Source organism: Vulpes lagopus, chromosome 9 (assembly GCF_018345385.1).
Source record: "Vulpes lagopus strain Blue_001 chromosome 9, ASM1834538v1, whole genome shotgun sequence".
In the NCBI taxonomy this organism is placed as follows: domain Eukaryota; kingdom Metazoa; phylum Chordata; class Mammalia; order Carnivora; family Canidae; genus Vulpes; species Vulpes lagopus.
The window spans coordinates 60110519-60132707 of record NC_054832.1 but is presented as its reverse complement, the minus strand read 5'-3'; the positions used below and the strand labels follow the sequence as shown (position 1 = coordinate 60132707).

The window sequence follows — 22189 nt, the reverse complement described above, 5'->3', positions numbered from 1 at the left end:
AGCAGTCTTGAAATAGAAGACAAGGAAAAATCTGAATTTACTATGTTTTTAAAATACAACTGTTCCAGAGTATCCCCCAGCTTTTCTCCAGAGTACATAACCTCAGGTAATTATATTAATTATACTAGTGACATCAACACCAACATGAGCAAGCAATAATAAATGTCCTTTCTACTTTGAAGTAGATTCTCAGTTCTTTATTCTGAAAAAAATGAATAATGAGCTAAAACTAGTTTATAACTTCTTGAGATAGAGAAGGGCCAATCAATTAAAAAATCATTCCATTTTTCTTTCCTCTTCTCTACTTATTAAGAAGCATTAAAATAGTGAATCTTATGTTTTATTTTTATCAAGGTAGGTATTAAAAACCTGCACATAAAATTTAAAACTTCATATCATCTAATCACCTTATGATTGTTATCACATGGATGGGTTATGCATGAACTCCTGCCTCGTTTTCTTCAGATTACAGATAGTTAACAATATAAGCAGACACATCACACATGCTCTTGACACACTTGGGGTATCTGGAATTGGATTTGAAGGAATTCACTTCAAAAACATCTTTGAGATACCACAAAGGCTTCCCAAGCCTACTTTTCTTCTTCCTCTTTCCACTCATACCAGTATATATATTCATACACATAGGTTCTTCTGGGAAATTTCCATCTTTTTGGCCAAAATAATCATGTTTTCCACCATCAGATTTCATTAGGCAAAACCCAGAAACTTAACTGCAGTGGATTCAAGGCTATGAAATCTACCCTTCAAGGTTTTATTTAATCCCTCCTGCTTTTGAACTCGACCAAAACAGGTCTCATAAAATGACTACCATTTCAGTTTAGAATATCCCAGCTTTTCCTTTCTCAACATATATAAACGTGTCCAATTTTCAAAGTGGACTTTAGTAAGCGTTTTTAGTATGATACTTACTCAATTAAAATGTCAATGACAGCAAGATAAGAGAATTTTGTATAAGCAAAATTATATAATTCACTATATTAGAAAGAAATAACCAGATGCTTTACATGTAGTTAAAACGGCAGAAAAAAACATAAATAATTATTTTTACCTATAGGTGATAATAAAAAGAAAATAATGCTTTACTTATGATATAGAGAAGAAAGCAGTAACAAAGCATTTGGGCATCTTGATGGCCATTTACATTACAGGTATACAGAACCACCATTTAACTACCAGGACACCTTGTTATTTACTAGGGCATTGGCAATGACATACCTCAAGATCAGAATCTGGGGGAGGTGAAGGATTATTGTTTCTTCGGCCCCGTCCACGTGACTTCCCATCTGAACCTCGACGCAATCGATCAGAATCTGAGTCTTTAATGGGTGTTGACGGGCTGTGGATTGTACTGTACTCTGTAGAAATACAGGAAGATCTTTCATCTTTTGGTTCTATTACCCTGGTGTCAAGATCAACCTTGTTTTGATTCATGGAGAAGCTTGAAAAGTAAAACACATTTCATTCTGTTCATCTTCATTACGTTTACTTCCACTGGTAAATAATTTATGAGATATTTGATTCCAAGAATCCATTCTTTTGAAAGAATGTGTGATCAGAAATGAATAAAATTAAATTGAGGGTGGAAGACAGCAGCTTGTAGTAAGCTGCCTAGTTTTTCTTTGTGGTTCTCCATGATGAGACAAAGCTCCCCTATCCCCACTTCCACACTTGTGTCTTCCTTTCTAAAATAGTGCCTGGCCATACTGAGAGGTTCATACATGTGCCTTACCAGCCCCTCGCCGACCTACAAAAAGGTTTTTGGTTCAGAGAAAGAAAAATCAACTCTATGGCAGGAAAAAACAAATTAGCAGGCAGATTTTTCATTGAACATTTCAAAACCTCCCTTTTCTCTCTCCTTTTATGTGAGAACAAGGGAGTGGCAAGATAAGGAAGACCAGATATATGAGCACTGCCCATACTCTGTACAACATTCATCACGGATTCTTCCAGTACTTTAGTCTCTGAACCAAAAAAATCTCAAACAGCACATTAAAATTGCTCACCTGGGTAACTCAGAGAAATCATGGAAGTAATTATATAGAAACTACAAAATAAAGAACAACTTCCAATTGGCTAGAGGAATGGCTGAGTAGTGGTTGTGGAGTTGAAGGGGGGACACTCTTACCCTGCTTCCACAATGAATAAAACCCCTTATAGTCTCTTCTTCTAAGAGTTCACCCATCAGACAATTTCTATCTCCCCAAATTCCAGATGTGCCAGTGTGCTGCCTCTCCACCCCAAACTCTCTGCCAGATTTCTCTACTAGATATGGGTTGGAATCTCTCAAGCTGATATAAGGAATGATAATTTTCATTGAGATGCTGATATTGCATTTCACCAAACAGAAAAGTATTGAGGACAGGTGAATACCTAGTAGCCTTTATTATATACTATCATTCTTGACTGTGCCAACAAGGCTAGCCATGTGTCAAACCACATGGTCTCAGTAAGTTTAAGACTTAGGAATTTCACTGGATAGGAATAGACTTTGACAGAGTAAATTCCATTTCTAAATCACATAGAACAGCCCTACAGCTGTTTAATTTTAAAATATAAACAGATTTCTATTATTTTTAGATGAGACTTTTTTGCATGTCCTTTGCCATAGGAAATAAGACCAGCAAACTTTATCACATATACCAGCAATGTGATCCTTATACTCAGAAATCATTACAATACCTTACAAGCCTATTAGTTAATTATGGCCAGAAAATCCAAAACAACTCCACTTACTATGTCAGCTTATGTAGTTATATGCATTTTTGAGCTAACCCATCTTACGGAACAATCAGAATACAGTGCTGGCTGGTCCATGTTTAACATTCTCCAAATCCCTATTAGATTGTTTTCTTGCAGAGGCAGAAGACTGTGGCATCTTCTCAAATGTTCCAAGCCAAGCATCTGCCTTCCATGTTTTATAGAAAATTAGGAGCACCAAAAACAAAACAAAACAAAACAAAACAAAACAAAAACCAAAAAAACATTTTTAAAGGGGCTCCATGAATTCAAAGTTGTATTTTGAAGAAAAAGTCCTGACCTTCTTTTTCTTATTTTTTTTTCTGACCTTTTTCTTTAAAAATTCTGCAACTATATCTCTATGCAAACCTGGATAGCCACCATTTGAGACAGAACACATGTCGATCTCTTTAACAGTTTCAAGACAGAGCATTTACTTTGCAACTGGCACAAGGGGCATCTAATTGGACTCATACTTCAAGTACTTGACTTCAAAGTCCATCTTGACTTGTGAGCTTTCCACATTTTGAAGTTCATATTTGACAAAAAGCTAAAAGATGTTAAGCAATGTATCTTATTGCATTATGTCTTTTGCTTCCACTTCCAGCTAGTTTAGGGTGAATTTTCTCCTCCAACTAGTTTAACTTATTGAGGTTTTCTTACCCTAGATTTCTTTGTATGGATTGCCCATTCCTTTTCTTGGTGTGTATTTCTTTATACCTGCATTAGAACTAATTAAATCTTTGTAAATATATTCCACCCACTTTTTTGGGGAGGGGAAATAAAAAAGTGATAAATTGATTACTCACTTCTGTAAACCTGGCCCCAAAGAAAATAAGTTCAATGGGCAAAGTATAAAGGGGGATTTTTAAATCATCTAAAGTTTTTCCATGTGGAGAAAAAGCCCTAAAATATCGACAATCTGATACGTCTAAATATTAAAACACACACACACACACACACACACACACACACACACACACACACCTTATAGGCCTCAATTTATTAGAAGATAAATTTTTAAAAAAAATAGATTTTATTTATTTATTCATGAGAAACACACACACACACCCACACACACAGAGGGGGGGGGGCAGGCAGACACAGGCAGAGGGAGAAGCAGGCTTCATGCAGGGAGCCCGATGTGGGACTAGATCCTGGGACTCCACGATCATGCCCTGGGCCAAAGGCAGGTGCTAAACTGCTGAGCTACCCAGGGATCCCCGAAAGATAAAACTTAAATGATGCAAGCTAGATTTTTTTTTAAAGATTTTATTTATTTATTCACAAAAGAGAGAGAGGGAGACGGAGGCACAGGAAGAGGGAGAAGCAGGCTCCATGCAGGGAGCTTGACGTGGGGCTCGATCCCAGGTCTCCAGGATCAGGCCCTGGACTGAAGACGGTGCTAAACCGCTGAGCCACCTGGGCTGCCCAATGCAGGCTAGATTAAAAAAAAAAAAAAAAAAATCTCTTCCTCTTTGTTCTATGAGGTGGGATTAAACACTTCTACTCTCCTAACCAGCTTTCCTGATTCTATTCTTTTCCTTCTATTAGTGTAAAACAACTCAACAAATAATTTAATCTTCTAATCCACTGACATCTCATATTTCATTAAAATCCTTTCCAAATTATTCAACTTTACCCCCACTTAGATAATGAATGTGAAAATCCTCAGAGGAGCATTTATTTAACAAACAATGACTAAATGTCCACCCCACTCCAGGCACTGTATCAGGAGCTTGAAGTATAATGATGTATCATACAGATATGGTTGTCATGGAGCTTAAAATTCAGAGGAAGGTACTGATTTATGAACAAAAGTAAGAGATTAGAAAACAATTAGGAAGGGTTATGGCATAAGAAAGGTAGAATGCTGGGGAAACCACAGAGTAAGTTCACATAATTTAGATTTACAGGATTATAGAAGCTTCTTGAAAATGGGGGACAAAATTACCAGTGAAAAATAGACTATAAAAGTTCTCTAGGCAGGTGCATGAACATGTGTGAAGGTGGAGAGAGAGAAAACATGTGCAAGCATGTCAAAGAATTGAAAAAAATCAATCTGACCGGACTCTCTAGAAAAAGAGTACAGAGATGAGACTGGAGTGGCAGGCAAAGAATCAAGGAGAGAGGGATGAAATCAAATTTACACCTTAGAGGATTCTAGTTCCAATGTGCTGTGAGTATTGGAGGCAAATCAAGACTGAGAAGCAGAGACCAAGGTAGGAAAAGTGAATTCAGTGAGGATTGGTGGTGGCCCATGCAGGTCGTGGAGATTGGAAGAGCTACAGATTTGAAGTGTATTGATTTCACTGGGAGAGAAATCAATAACTAATTGGGTAAGAAAGAAAGGAGGAAGTGAAGGAAGATGCTTATGTCAGTGGTTTAACAACTGGGAAGATGAAGATGAAGCTATAAGGTATGGGATTTAGGAAGAAGGGATTATGGGGAAGTGTGTAGATGAGAATTCACATTCAGCTTTGGACATGCTGAACTTGAAGATTGTATGCAGTAATCAAGATGTCCAGTTGGCTGTTAGACTACCCTAAAGCTCAGGAAAGACATGTAGGCTGGGTTTAGGTTTGATGCCATACATTATGTAATTAAAGAAATCGGTATAATTAAAGACATGGAGGGTATAGGAAGAGACAGGCAGAGAAAAATGGGTATGGCTGGAGATACCTGGGTGGCTTAGCAGTTTAGCACCTGCCTTCAGCCCAGGGCGTGATCCTGGAATCCCGGGATCGAGTCCCACTTCCGGCTCCTTGCATGGAGCCTGCTTCTCCCTCTGCCTGTCTCTGTCCCTTTGTGTCTCTCATGAATAAATAAATAAAATCTTAAAAAAAAAATGGGTGGTGTCTTAGGAGGAAAACCAAGGTTAGCATGTTATAGAGGAAAGAGTATCAGGAAGGAGAGAGTAATCAGTAACATCAAAATTGAATCCAATAGTATTTAGATTTAGAGTTAATGAGATCTTTGGCAAACTGCCAAAAGAATAGATTTGAGAAGTATTTAGGAGGTAGATTGGTGGGATAAAAATGAGACAGCAGAAGGTATAATAGTAAAAACGAGTCAAAATTCCCAACATGTTACTGAAGACCCTATAATAGCCAAATTCAATAATTGTTTTTAGTTCTTATTAACCTTATTTAACCTCTCTGTGACTGTCCTGACCACTGGCTACTTTAAACTGTGTCACATCAGAGTAACCTGACTTCCCCTTTTTCTGCTTCTTATCCTACTACTCACGCTATTACTTTTGCCTCTTTAGAGACCTTTTCCTCTACCCAAAGTTTAAATATTAGTGTTTTTTGTATTATTGATACTCAAAGTGCTCTCTGGGACAAAATAAGGAGCTTGTATCAGGATGTTAATTAATGCAATCCCCCCCTCATCAAAAGTCTTGCTATGATTAAAAAGAAAAGTAAACAATGTGCTTAGTGATGCAGTTGATTACATTCTGAAGCAAATCCTTATGTTATATGGACTATTAATAAACAATTAGTGGATAGGTAGATAGTTGGTAGACTATACCTTGAGCAGCGGTACAAAACAATTTTCTCTATCTCACTAAAAGCTCTCAGAAGTTTGAAGTATTTGTACGAGGGATTTCAATGATAACTTCCAGGCTGAATACGCCACTACTTACTAGACCTCTCTATTTGAATATTCCAGGGGCACCACAACTAAAGTTGTCCCCAAATGGATCAGCCTCCTCTCTTACTGAGTCTGATCAATGGTACCAACATCAACCCAGTGTTTCAAGCCAGAAATTCCTCATCAGCTCTAACAAATTAAGACTAAGTTTTAGGTCTTTTACCCTCTAAATACTTTTGTTCTAAGTTCAGCCTCTCATCATCCCTGCTTTCAGTACTGCAACAGGCTTGTTTTCAAGCTTAGTATCCAAACCTTTCAATTACCACCTACACCACCATGAAAGAAAACTTTAAAAAATCTTCAATGCTCCCAACTTCTACTGTAGAACAGGAAGGATGGTCTAGATTTTAGGACCTGTGGACTCAACTACCATATTTCAAATCATAATCCCACTGCTTATTAGAAATATGTCTTTGGGCAAGTTTACTTTTTCTGAGTCAGTTTCGATCAACTGTAAAACCGGAATAAATGAGATAAAATAAAACCAACATACCTGTAAAGGTAGTTTGAACTAGTATTTTATGATGTTAAGCTGCCTTGAAATAAAGAGAAGTCCCACCAAGTTCAACTTCTCTCTTTCCTTCATAGTCTACACTTCAGACAGACACACCTAATTATCTGAGTTCCCTGAACATGCTAGGCTGTTTCATGACTTTGAACATGCTGTTCCCTTTTCTTACAATGCTTTTTCTTCATGCTTATCATCCCTTCCCTGATCTGTGAAACTCCTATCAATCTCTAAAGATCAAGTATCTTCTTCGTGAATTTTCTATCTATATCTGAGGCCCTGTTTTGCATTTACGGTTATCTATTGTAGGATTATACAATTTCTGCAATCATTCATATTCACAGTGGATAATAAGTTATTTTGAGCAAATGTCCATCTCTCCTGCTCTTAGAAGACAGAAGCTGGTGGTGTTCATTTTATATTCAGAGAGTGCTGTAAGAGTCCAGGGTGCCAAGCACACATTAAAAAAAAAAACTGATGATTGAAAGAATGAGGGTTTCTCAAGTTTGGCTTTTGCTCCATTAAATCTATGAAGATTACCTAATTATTCCTACTAGCTACTCAAAATATTTTAAAATGAGAAATAGCTGTAATTACTTTTAAAGCTTATTTAAACATTAATTTTTACATATTCATTCATTAAATGTTAAAATCTACATAAGATCATTAACATTGTACATTTGTATTACTGAAGAGTTCCATAAATCCTTCAATACTGAAAAGAAAAACAGAACTGGAACTCAGAAGATTCCACTTAGTTCCTCTTGGCACCTCTAGTTCCTCTGAGCTGAGCTCATAACTCCTATTTGAGTCTTAGGGACATTTCCTCCATGTTTTTTAGCCTCCTAAAAAACCTGGTCTGTCAAATGAGGTCACAGCCTAGATGATTTAGCTTTAAAGTGCTACTATCCATTATGTACGGTATTTACCACATCTTCCTAGGTGTTAGCTTTTAGTCTTTCCCTCTTAGTTACACATTGCCATATAGTTTTCAAAAGAATTATATCAATTTAAATTGTGTCAGTTTTACCAACAGTCTTACACACAAAGTTATCTTTGTTTTATCTAGCTAGCTAGCTACCTATATTTTAAAGAAGTCCTGGCTATTTCACTAGGTGTAAAACACTAGTGATTTTAATTGGGACATGTTCGAGATACTTACAGATATGGGCTTAAAAATAATATTTCTCTTTATGAACTATCCAAGTCCTTTGCAATTTTTTTATTCCTTTACTGATTAATATAAAAGTTTTAACATCTTTAACTTCTATTTTATAACCTAATATCAAAGTGCAGGCACTTTTCCATTCCTGATAGTTCCTCAAATCCTCAAATTATGCTGATATTTCCTAAATTATGTTTTCCTTCACATAAGTTTTTTTTTATTTTTTATTTTTACTTGGTCCTGCACTAAATAAAACACAGCCTGTTGGCCTGGTTGACTCCTAGAAGATTTAGGGATAAGCATTTACGTTTATTCTAAGTGGAGCAAAGAACTTTTGATATAACTTTATACTCCTGGGACTGTGTACGCCAGTGGTAGTTGTAAAGGAAGCAGAATACAGGGTTCCGGCAAGTTCCCTTCTCTGTGGTTTGGGAGGATGGAGGCTCTCCTTACTCATTTCTAAGTTTAACTGAGGTGAAAGACTACTCCCCTGAAACAGATTCAAGTAACCAGACTCCGTGTGGACAGGAAGCTCTTGCCACATATATAATGATAATTGGGTGGAGGCCAGGAAGGCTATCTCCAGCTAGATCCTGAATCTATGCTAAGGCATACCAATTACAAAAGAAGTGCAGAGGGAAATCCTTATAAAGATTACCTAAATTTAATGAACATGAGACATGGCAATCGATAATTATATTCTATTTGCTGCTATTGGGGACTCAGATAAAAACGAGTATCTTAATTTCCTAAAAGCAGATATTGTCATGTTTGAGACTCATGACTTAAAGTGCATGAATAGTTACACAGGTGACTGTGAAGATGCCAGACAGCAACTGACAGTATGGTACTCCCAAATTTTGAGACTCTCAAAATCAACTTAACTATATGCAAAAATCCTCTCAAAAGCTGATGCATCAAGCCAAATCATGCAGACTAAGAATGCAGAGAGATTAATACTAAATCCATGAGGAAAGGTTATTCTGATTACCCTGGCATTCCCCATAGGGAGGGAGATGCATCAAGCTTGATGCTACTGGCCAAAAGAATCATATACCACAATTGGGTTTATTTCTGTTCATAATTTTAAAAACTGGTTTTCCTATGAGGGAAGAAACTATTCTGTAAAGCTGAGTTTGATTACTTTAAGGTAAATATGGGATTGCATCTTACTCCAGGATGGGTTCTGTAATCAATGCACAAAGTAAAAACCACATATACTCAAAATTTCCCAGAAATCCTCTCTCAAACAGCAACACTATGAGGTACAAAAGCAATGAAACCCACTGGTGGGACTGTGGGGTACACATCACATAGGTACCTGGAGAGGCATGGAGCCAACCTGTCCACATTTTTTTCTTTTCTATCTACTCTAAAGCAGAGGTCAGAAATTTTTTAAAAGTCAGATAGTAAATGTCTTAGGCTTTGTAAGACGCATAGTCTGTTGCAATGACTTAGCTCTGTCATTATAGTGCAAAAACAACCACGACAATTTAATAAAAGAGTAGGGTGGTATTGTCTCCAAAGGCAAGGGAAATGAAGGCAAAAATGACTTACTGGGACTCCTTTTGCACAGCAAAGGAAACAGTTGACAAAACCAAAAGACAACCTATAGAATGGGAAATGATATTTGCAAATGTTTTATCAGATAAATGGCTAGTATCCAAAACCTATAAAGACCTTATCAAACTCAACACCCAAAGAACAAATAACCTAATGAAGAAATGGGCAGATTTGAACAGACATTTCTCCAAAGACGACATACAAATGGCCAACAGACATACAAAAAAATGCTCATCACTCGGCATCAGGGAAATACAAATCAAAACCACAATGAGATACCACCTCATAACAGTCAGAATGGCTAAAATTTAACGAGTCAGGAAATGACAAATGTTGGTGAGGATGTGGAGAAAGGGGAACCTCCTCAAACTCTTGGTGGGAATGCAAGCTGGTGCAGCCATTCTGGAAAATGGTATGGAGGTTCCTCAAGAAGTTAAAGACTGAAAGAGCCCAGATGTACAGTGACAGATGAATGGATAAAGAAGATGTGGTGTATATATACCCAATGGAATACTACTCAACCATTAAAAAAATGAAATCTTGCCATTTGCAACGACATGGATGGAACTAGAGGGTATTTTGCTGAGTGAAGTAAAGTCAGTCAGAGAAAGACAATTATCATGATTTCACTCATATGTGGAATTTAACAAAACAAAGGAGCACAGAAGAAAAGAGGATAAAATAAAACCAGAGGAAATCAGAGAGGGAGACAAATTATAAGAGACTCTTAACCAGAAGAAACAAATTGAGGGTTGCTGGAGGGGAAGGGAGGTGGGAGGATGGGGCTACTGAGTGATGGGCATTAAAGAGGAGGGTACATGATGTAATGAGCACTGGGTGTTATATACAACTGATGAATCACTGAACTCGATCTCTGAAGCTAATAATACATTATATATTAATTGAGTGTAAATACAATTTTAAAAAATTAATAAAGGAATATGGTGATGTTTCAATAAAACTTTATTTATAAAACAGATTTGGCTTGTGGTAATATATAATTATATTCATTAAAGAAACTGTGTGTTAATATGAGATGCAAGTAAATAACTCCATGATGGCTGTGAGATTTAAGTGACTGTCACCTTATTTCTCAGAGTGGCATTACTTCTTCAAAATTGCTGCAAACATTAAATGTTAACATTGTGGTACAGTTAAGTGGAACATGTTGCCAAACTAATTGGAGAGCAAGGCCCAAAACAAGGTGTTATTTTTTTGGAATTGATAATAAGTAGAAAGGGAATTTAATACATACTTTTAAAAAGGCCTCATCCCAGGTGGTAAGGGAGCCCAGCTACTGTGATATCAAAAGGTGTCAACCTTGAACGTGAAAATATGCAAACAAGGTTTTGTTTTTCTCATGAACACAGTAACCTGGGGTTGGTAGAAACACTAGACACATACATCTTGGGAGTGATTTTGTGTGGGCTTGGGGATACCTTCTTACCAGGCTCTTTGGAGTTGTCTGAATCTGGAGGACGTAATCACAAACACAAGCAGGCAAGCACACCAGTGATGCTGGGTGATAATGGGCTGTCTTTCTACGAAAAATTCAAATGCCCTGCCATTGTTAAACCATGCTGTTTACTATACAGAAAAATTAGGGAAAAGGTCACATGGAAAAGGAGAGGTTTGCCTTTTATACTGAGCACTTAGATTTCCTAGACTTCCAATGACCCCTAATAACTGAATCTGATGAACATTCTTTTCTAGGCTCACCTCCAGCCCTTTTAAAAAATTATTTAGATTCAATTTGCCAACATATAACATCCAGTGCCCATCAAGTATCCTCCTTAGTGCCTATCACCCAGTCACTCTATCCCCTCACCCCCTGCCCTTCCGCAACCCTTTATTTGTTTCCCAGCATTAGGAGTCTCTCACGGTTCCTCTCCATCTCTAATTTTTCAACACTCAGTATCCGCCCTTCCCTTATGGTTCCTTTCACTATTTCTTATATTCCACCTATCTCTGATGTTTTGTAAAACGGATTCTCCTCTTCCTGTAAGGCAGGCAGGGGGAAGGCCACCTGTAATCACCCAGCCTCATAGCTGAAAACTGAACTTCCTATTCTTCTCAACCCCCTAGAGAAATTCCAGTGGTGGCCTAGACTTCCTGATTGAATTCTCCTATGTCAGAATGCAATACTGCAGACAACAAATGCTCACAGAGCATGGGTGTATGCACACACGTTCATTCAGCTACTGGCTTCTATTTTCCAATAAAAGGGCCACAAACTTGGAAACCTTTGAAAAGATCTTTATAGACAGCTTTTTTTTTTAAATCTTTGATACAAATCAATTTTTTTTAATTTTTATTTATTCATGATAGTCACACAGAGAGAGAGAGGCAGAGAGAGAAGCAGAGGGAGAAGCAGAGGGAGAAGCAGGCTCCATGCACCGGGAGCCCGACGTGGGATTCGATCCCGGATCTCCAGGATCCCGCCCTGGGCCAAAGGCAGGCGCTAAACCGCTGCGCCACCCAGGGATCCCTGATACAAATCAATTTAAAGTAGCTACAAGATTCTAAGTCATCTTATCCTAGCACAGGAGCTCATCTTCCATTCACACTACCCTTCACCCCTGGAGGTTAGGGACTAGCTGCAGAAGATTTTCTTCTGTCTTTAATGGCCATGAATGCCACATCTATTGGTAATGGACTGCAATCTCCCATAGTACTGCCAAGCTTCACTGTTCTCAGCTTCCCCTTCCCGCCACTATGATCTGTGCAATTCTGCTTGAGAGACACCACTAGTGATTTTGTGTGTGTGCATGCATGTGTGTGTGTGTGTGTGTGTTTGTGGTCATAAAGGTTTCTAGATAGCTCTGATGCACTTTTTGCTCATTCTGCTCACTTTTGAGGACACTCCTAGACCCCCATCTCTATTAATCTGTGAAGACGGCAGCTTCTTTTTGGATTTGATCTTTCTTTCTCACTCACACTTCTGAAAGGTGACTGTGTGATGCTTCCCTCTCGGGAGGCCAGTCTCCAACCAGTGCCCCTGGTCTGCCCACTGCTGTTGCATTTGCTGACCTGATCCGATTTAACAGGACCTATTTACTGGGTGGGCTTCCGGACATGTGGCGAATGCAGTCACCCAGAGTCGTGTGCTCACATGGGCCTTGCACTTGGCTTAATGTTCTGCAGTGCTGTTTTGAAATTATTTATGAACAAGTGCACATTTTCATGGAGCACTGGGTGCACAAATTATGTAGCTGGCCCTGCCTCTGTCTATCACAAACAAACCCCTGAGCCAGTAAAGTGTGTGTTACCTTAGGATTATGTGGTAACACAGCACCTTCTATGTATCAGGCAACGTACCAAGCACTAAGCAATATGGTCTTGCCCCACAGAGTCTCACGCCCGGCTGTATTTATTACATCCAAGAGTGTCAGAAGTAATAGCATGAGACCACTTGCCACTCTTTCGTGACCAAGCCCGTAAGCAAAAAGCACTCACCCTCTACACTGCATACCCAGGAAAACACATTTACTAGTACTTTCTATGCATAGTCTTCCTACCCTCATGTTATATGGGTGAACTTTCTGCCAGCCCCTCACTGAGGCATGAGATCCCAGCCCACTCACACCCCCTTTGGCCAAGTGTCCCCTTCCTCTGGATCACTCACATGTGCACACAAGCCAGATATATTTCTTGCCTAAAAAAACACCCACTAGATTCTCCAGTCTCTGCTACCTTATAGTACAAAGCAAGAATTATTAAAAGAGTCATAAATATTTGCTGCATCAATTTCCTCTCCTCCAGTCCCTTCTGAGCCCAGTCCAATTAGGTTCTTCTCTCCAATATTCCACTACCACCAACCTTTGTCAACATCACCAGTGACCCTCACCCTGTCAGACCTAATGGTCAAGTCTTAAGTTCCTCTTCTCTCAACCTTTTGCCAGCATGACACACAGCTCATTACTCCTTTTGTCTGTAACACTTGCTTCCCTTGGTTTCTGGGAGACTCCATTCTTGGTTGCAAGGCCAGGCTCCATGCTTGGCTCTCTCCCTTTCTGTATTTATGCTCGCTGCCCTGGTCAACTCTCATCCAGGCACATGAGCTTTAAATGGCATCTGTGATGTCTCACAAATTTAAGTCCTAAGTTATCTTATGAACAACAGACTTATTCATCTAACAACTCACTTGCCATTTCCCCCTGGATTTCTAACAGGCACCATACACTTAATATGTGCTCAACAGAAATCTTGACTGCTCCAACAATACCTTCTCTTCCTGCCATTTCCTCCATCTTAAGAAGTGGCAAATGCACTTTTTTTTTTTTTTTTTTGGTGTTTGGGCTCCAAACTGTGGTGTCATCCGTGATTCATTTCTTATTCTTCACATTCAACCTATTGACAAATCCTGATAGCTCTACTTTGCAATCTCTCTAAAATCTGACCACTTTCACCACCTCCACGCCTAGGCACCTGAGCTCAGCCAAGTTGCCTCTCCGTGGACCACTGGAACCATCTCCTGCATGACCACAACAGCCCTTCTTACCTTTGCTTATTCTCTGTCCAACAACCAGACAGATTCTCCTTTAAATATAATGGCATCACGTCACTTTTTGCTTAAACACTTCTCACCTCCTTCAAAACAAACATAAAATCCAAAGTCTTTCCCATGCCCACAAGCCTGCTATGATCTGGCTCCTTCCCTGCCTACCCTCACCCCCTCCCACACTCCACCCCAGAGCTCCAGTGACACTGGCCTTTCTGTTGCTGCTCCATCCACCAACTGCCATTTCCTCTCCCAGAATGCTCTTCCCCAAACTAGGAGGTGGCTCTCCACTCAGTAATTTCAGGTCTCTGCTAAAATGTCACTCTGTCAGACCAGTCTTCTGCCCTAACCCTATTTTATAAACCATGTCATCCTTCCAGATGCTTCTGACTACCAGAGGCATTTTACATTTACTTGTAATCTGTGTGCTTTGATTAAATATAAACACTCCTTGAGGACACAGACTTCATCTTATTCACTGCTGAATGTCCTGTGTCTAAAACAGTGCCTGAGATATACCAGAGACCCTGCAGACATCTGTTGTTGAATGAGGTAACAAGCTGGCATGTGGACCATCTCTGTGTCACAAGGTGCTTGTGATCCCTGATAACTCTTCATGTACAATTTGATTTCACCATTCTCTTGAAGAATGTGTCACAGTTAAGTACTTATCAATGTGCCTTCATGGTCATTCAGGAAGGATCGTCAGGAAGAGAACTTGGGCATACTTGGTTCCTGATTTCATCTTTTGAGTTCAACTTATTTCATTCAGTGCAGAGTAGACCTTACCCTTCACAGAAAAAGAAGACACATCAGAGTTGACAAGTAGAGGGGTGGATTGAACAGGGCTTCCTCTAGGCTCTGTAATTATTTCTCTCACTCCATCTGCGTTCTCCTGTTTCACATGCCTGACTGAACCAGTCTTCTCTTTTCTCAGAGAGCACATCACTTCCCTAAGCCAGAACCCTTGTTCTATAGGGATGAGGACAAGGATAGGTGGCAGCTTCTGATGGGCTCCTGCCTGGGGAGATTTGGGGTCAGAGGGAGAGCTGTCAGGGACCAAAGCTTAGCTGCATGGATTACTGAACCTGTACTGATGTCAAAAATGTGAACTCATCCCTTTTCATGTTTGGGGAATACCCCACCTGTGGAGGTAATGGGTCTTGCAAACTTTGGTCCATTTCCACATTCTCCTCAACTTACTGAACATGGAAAATTGAATAGTTCACATTTCACTGTGGTAGAAAGAATAAGCTACAAATTCAGACAGTAGGATCTGAACAGGCTTGGTAACTTGTAATTTATGGAATTATCCTGACATTATCTGTACTTTGGTTTCCTCAACAGTAAAATGTAGACAGCAGCGCCATGAAGATTATATAAGTTAATGCATGCTAAAGTATTTCATACAAACATGTTAGGGTGGTGGTGGGAAGTGAATTGTTCAAAGCTATCTCTTCAGGTTATCTTACTCATAACGATGATCATAAGGCGACCTTTCATTCTTCAGTGAAATTTATACATAGCTTAAGTTTGTTCTGACAGAAATGATACCACTGTTGAGCCCATTTAAAAGGGTCTATTTCTCTGGGGCATCTGGGTGGCTTAGTTGGTTAACTGTCTGCCTTCAGCTCAGGTCATGAGCCTGGGGGTCCTGGGATTGAGCTCCACCATCAGGCTCCCAGCTTAACAGGGAACCTGCTTCTCCCTTTCCCTCTGCCTGCCGCTCTGCCTACTGTGTTTTCTGTCAAATAAATAAATAAATAAATAAATAAATAAATAAATAAATAACTACATGGATAAATAAATGGGTCTATTTCTCTAGCCTTGAATAAGTATCTCATCCCTATTCTCTCTCACCCATTTATATCTTTCAATACAGAGGATAAATTTCACCCCTTTTGTTAGTTATTTTTTTCTTCAAATAGTTTATAGAAGAAATTTATTTTCTTCTATTCTTCCAGAATACTTTGCTTCTTCTAACACATTTCTTAAATGCAACCTTTATTGGGTTTCGCTATTCACATAAATGCTCCTTAAGGACAGGGAATAACCAATCATCTCGCTCCCTGTATCCCTGTGGAACCTAAGACAATATTGTAATTAAGAGCTGCTCAATGAATAGCTAATGGAATGTTGAAGAACATCTTCAAACCTTCATTCGCATTTGAACATAGAAGAGACCTTGCTTTCTGCCTTTCCTTCAATTGGGGAATAGTGCAATGAAATTTAATAGCAAGATTAAGGAATAAGTCTCAAGAGAAATGTGCTTCCTCGATAAACTTTATCAATATTAAAAGTGAGTCAAGGGAGGTAATTAGATGAACAAATGTACTGAAACAGATGCTTTAGGGAAAACATTAAATGGCAAACTGGAAAGGAAAGAGACTCCACAGAAAGAACATTCTTAGAATACTTAAAGGGAGAACATTTAAAATGTCATCAGGGATGGAAAATAAAATAAACTGCAGAAGTTGAAAATAATGTCAGTGGTAGAAAAAATGAATTCTTACATTTGGGAGGCATTTTGCAGTTGGTAACATGCTTTCTTATATAAATTAGTTGGATTGAAACAAATAACAGGCCTATTAGACATGGTAGTTTGGGACTGTGAGCAAAGAGAATAAAAGATGGGCAGGTGTGTGCTCTTGGGAGGCTATAATTTGGAGACTCTTGAAGAGGTTTTTATGCACATAATAACCAAAATGGCGACATTCACAAAGGTAGTTATAATGCAACATTTGGAAAATAAGTGCTTCCTGAATATGGAGTGGAGGAAATCAATCTATTTTCTTGCTCCTATTCTTGTCTAATAAGACATTTTAGTTAATAGTATCTTCTGTATAATTTATATTCTACCTTTCTTCAAATGGGGTTAACCCACCAAATATGTACACAGTGACTATATAGTAATTTTATTTTTTAATGAACAAGTACATTAGTAAAACACTGAAGTGGAAAAGGTAAAATAAAGCCATAAAGCCAGGAGAGAGAGTGGTCACACAGGTCTTCTTGACCTAAGCAGTCAATGGCACACGTAGTTCTAGGACTTGTTCGGTGCACATGCAATGAGACATAACAAATTTTCTATAGAAACAGGTATTTCTGGCACAAGGATGAGACAAAAATGCTTCACAAGACTGCTCATGGAGAGGATGTTGTGTGACACCAGGAACCTCACAGTAAATAAAACAGCAGGTTTCATAGGTTTTTTACTTCTCTGACCACAGCAGATTCCATTTGGCTGACTCAGTACTTCAGACTACAAAGCACTGAGGTGGGGCACCTTGCTTATTTTAAAGGTAAAACTGAAAACATCTAGAAGATTGAGGCATTATGTGTCCTTCTGGTAGCTGACAGAAGCGAGTGTCTCCTTGAGTGTTAAGAAGCAATGAGGTAAAAGGTTATACTAACGAGTTACTTGAAGTGGAGCTATTCTCGGTTGCTCAGTTGAGTGGAAACCTCTATGCTTTACTAAGTTACCTCTGCTGAGGACAGAAAGCTTTATGAAGATAAAGGGACCTTATCAGGGAAAATCTCCATGTGGAAGGCCACAGCCCTGAGAGAAGGCTCATAAGAGTCCTCAAAACGCTTCTTGGGATTCTTGTAGACTATGAAGTAATAGGTGATCAAGCCTTCAAAATTATGTGCCACAGAGTATGACCATGATGATGTTATACTGGATTTCTTTAAGTGGGAGTTATTTCTGTCTTGGCCAAATAAAGAAACCACCAAAACCTCAGTAAGGTCTTGAATAAATTACATTATATTAGATTCTCATTGAATATTACCTTATCAAAGGGGAGAAGACTTAAAGGAATCTTAACAACTTTAAGTTATGGTCATAGAACTCTGCCATAGAAACTTGGGTAAAATAAACTAAAGGCAAGTAGATCTGTTGACTAATGTTATAGGGTTAACCACAAGTCATAGATTAATATATATTACTTGAACTAATTTTAGAGAATTGCTTTGACTTCTCTATCTGTATTCCATAATCATTACTTCCCTTTCACACAATCACTGATTACGGTCTCCTCAGTAAATTAATTCCTCAGTCAAGGTTTAGTAACTAAATTAAGAGTTTTATCATCCCTGGAGTACAGCCATTGTCTCCAGTACTCCGTGGACAATCTCATAGAAACTTCAATCATCCATCCTCACACATTTCAACCTCTGGCGTCAACCTCTTCTACTCATACCATATGAAGGAAACTGGTGAACACCACTTTGGGGGCTGAAGCATCTGAAACAACCACAATGCACAATGCACCACAGTAATAATCTTCAAGAAGGAAGAAAACACACTGGCTTCCTTTTGCCAGGGATCTTGCCCTTCTTGTCACCTCTATATCCCCTGGGCCAAACACAGGGCCTGGACACAGTAAGCATTTATAAGTATCTGCTAAATGCATGCATGGAAGAAATAAATACTTGAGGGCCTAGCAGGTGTCACTTTGCTGGCCACTTACATAACGTCATCCTCACATTCATCCCATACACATGAGTAGTATTATCCTCATTTAATGGAAAACTGATACTCTGAAGTGCTAAGTGACCTGCCCAGAATAAATAATAGAACCAGGATTCAAATCCAGGTTAGCCCAACCCCAAATCCTTAGCTACCACTCCTTTTTCTTAATTATATTGTGAGGAAGTGTAGTGCCCAAGTTCACAGATACCCACTGTGGGGGCGGGGGGTGGGTGGAGAATGGTTTCCAGCCAAGTATGATTGAGGTGCACTGTGTATTATATTCAGTTCTCAGTGGATATTACTGTATCAAAGGATCAGGAAAGACCTCAAGTACAGGAGCCCTGCTAACTTTAAACCTAACAATTTGTTTCCCTAACCTATCCTGCTTTGGAACTCATTAAAGGCTATCTGGCCCCATCTTTCACAGATGGTAGTGCTTCCCCAAAGCAGTGTGGGAAAGGCCACACCACATGACACTGTCTCCCAAGGTTGCCACTCCAGCCATAACATTAAGAGATGCTGGCAGTGATGGGCTGTGCAGCTTTGGAAAGACATAATATTTCTAGATTCCTTATTCAAGGTCTTCAGCAAAAGAACCTGTAAGGTCCCTTCTAACAAAATTCCCTACTGCCCAATTCCTTCATTTGAAAGTGTACTTGCAGATACAAGAGATCTATTTACAAATCAGCTATGTTTTATCTTTTTTTTTTTTTTTTGAGAGAGAGAGAGAGTGAACGCATGCATGCTTCAGAGCAAGGGGTACAGGGGGATGGCAGAGAAAGAGAGAATCCCAAGCAGGCTCCACCCACACTGTGGATCCCAGGACTCTGAGATCATGACCAAACTGAAATCAAGAGTGGGACCCTTAACCAATTGAGCCACCTAGGCACCTCTTGTTTTACATATTTTTAAAGCAGTTGCTTGGGACCTAGAAGCTATTTTCCACAGAATCAATGGCAGACAGGATTTCTAAATCAATCCATGATTATCAAGTAAATCAACAATCCAGGTGAATACCACAAATATACAATGTAAAATACTAGAAATTTGTACTCAAGTATCAGGACTTACATAAAGTAAGCAACAGTAAAATCTGTGTTAACTAATGGTACTGAAGAAAATGCAGTTTTAATTTTATGATGAGGTACTTGATAAAGTTTCTGAAGGGGTCATGTAAATATTCTCAAAAATGTTAGAAGGTGACTACTATATTAAGATGCCTACTCATACTTTACAAAGAATGGCTTCCCTCTTCCTTGATACAAGAATAATATCACCCCTATACTTAGTGCTCATCAACCGTGAGAGGCAAATGGAGAAATAGAGAAAAGAAAAGAAAAGAAAAGAAAAGAAAAGAAAAGAAAAGAAAAGAAAAGAAAAGAAAAGAAAAGAAAAAGGAAATTGGTAATGTAGAGAACTAGGTCCTTAGGGAAGGATAGGGGATGTAGAGATGTTGTGAAAAATTGTTCTCTAAGCAAGTCCATGACAGGCAGTTAAATAGGATAAAGAGTGAGGATGGAGCACATTCAGGAAAAGTGTGCAATTGGATGTTAGATTATCCAAGATATCCACAAACTAATCTTATAATTCAGGGAATACTACCAGATAACCTTAAATATACTACATGATCACTTCCCTGTAATTTCAGACCCACACTATTTTATGAGCAAACAGAGTTCATTCAAATTACTTAACACATATTTAACGGAATACCTGCTAATATATGCCTTTGCTCAGTTCTTTGAATAATTTAAGAAAATGAGCACCAGATCGCTACTGCCTCTCCTTTGTTTACATTTCCATTATTTTGCTTGTTTGAAACTTCAGACACAGTGGTTTCTAGAAGCAGCATGCTTGCCTAATCAACAATCCATGTTTGTAGTCAAGCTACTGGAGGGTAAATGCTCATGCTGTCATGGACCTCTCTCCTTAGCTCCTCCATCTGTAAAATGGGGATAGTAAGAACACTGCTTATCTCATGAAGCTGGGTAGGAATGAGCTAAGTTCATGCATGAGCAATGCTTAGAAAAATGCCTGGCACATAGTATGCACTAAAAAATATAGTTATTATACTCTCATCGAAAATCCACATCAAAAATACCTATTACATTTTTCACCGTATGTTAAGTAAAAAAAAAGAAGTAGGGGATAGAATAGTATATATTCTCTTTATGGAAAAAGAAAAATAATAGAAAGTATACATATTTGAATATGGAAAAAAGTGTCCAGGGGCAGGTGCTTTTTATATGTTTATATAAGCAACACGTATCCCTGGAAAGGTACACAAGAAACTCAATTGATTAAAAAAAACTGGCTACAAATGATTAAGGGAATTTTACTCTTCTCTGGAAACCCTTCTATAGTTTTATAATTTTGTCCCATGCTCATATATTCTTCTTCAGTAAATTTGAAAAATGCATTAAACGTAAATTTTTGGCTATTGAACTCGGACTAAAATCGATAGCCATGAATCCATCAATTTAAAAATTGTTTTTAAAAGTTAATCCAGGGCAGCCTGGGTGGCTCAGTGGTTTAGCACCGCCTTCAGCCCAGGGCCTGGATCCTGGAGACCTGGGATCGAGTCCCACATAGGGCTTCCTGCATGGAGCCTGCTCCTCCCTCTGCCTGTGTCTCTGTCTTTCATGAATAAATAAATAAAATATAAAAAAATAAAAAAAAATAAAAGTTAATCTAGATAAATCATGGGGATGAAAGGTATAGCAGAGGGAATATAGTCAGTGGTATCACGATAGTGGTGTATGGTGACAGGAGTTATGCTTGTGGTAAGGGTAAGCATAATGTACAGATTTGTCAATTTATTATGTTGTATACCTGAAACTCATGTAACATTGTATATTAACTATATTTCAAGAAAAACACATATGTAAATAAAATAAAATTACCTAACCTACCCCTGAAAATAAATACAAATTAATTCAAAACTTTTCCCAGAAACCATTCAATCCAAATTAAATGAGGTGAAGGGATGGTAAACACAGATAATTTTGTATATTCTTTTCTCAACCATCTCCCATTAAAAAATCATATCCATAAATGCTGTTGTCCTCCAACTTAAATAAGGAAACTTATTACATTGATTTGTGTTGGTCCCAGAGGATGCTTAATGCTTTACAGAAACAATGAATCAATTAGCTACAAAAGAAGATACAGTAATAAATGTTTGGGAGGGATAGCAAACAAATTTAACTAGCTCAATAATATATGTTTTTATTTTGGGTATTTATATACAAATCATAAGTATAAGTAGAAGAAAGAATTACATATTTGAATCCACATATACTAAAATTCACTCTATATAGCATCCTGACTTCCAGACAACAAACTGAAAAAATTAGTCAAACCAGTAATGAGGCACAAAACAGGAAAATGCTAAAGCACTGATTTTTTTTACTTCTTGGAAACATAGTCCAAAACTCAACAATAAGGCAACTTATATTTATGATATTCCTGACAATATAAAACAAAAATGAACTTAATTTTCAAGAATTTTATAATCTCATTAAGGTTGACACTGTTTTCTCTGGGGTTGAGGGGAAAGAA

General features: G+C 38.4%; 1 protein-coding gene across 11 annotated transcripts in view; it reads right to left on the bottom strand.

Moving 5' to 3' along the window:
• EYA1 (EYA transcriptional coactivator and phosphatase 1) overlaps positions 1–22189 on the bottom strand; it is a 172369-nt gene that overhangs the window by 77886 nt on the left and 72294 nt on the right. For all 11 annotated transcript variants that reach the window (XM_041769380.1, XM_041769377.1, XM_041769379.1 and 8 more), the window contains one exon: positions 1240–1379. In XM_041769380.1, coding sequence (XP_041625314.1) covers positions 1240–1379 — 140 coding nt within the window. The remainder of the gene's footprint in view (positions 1–1239; positions 1380–22189) is intronic.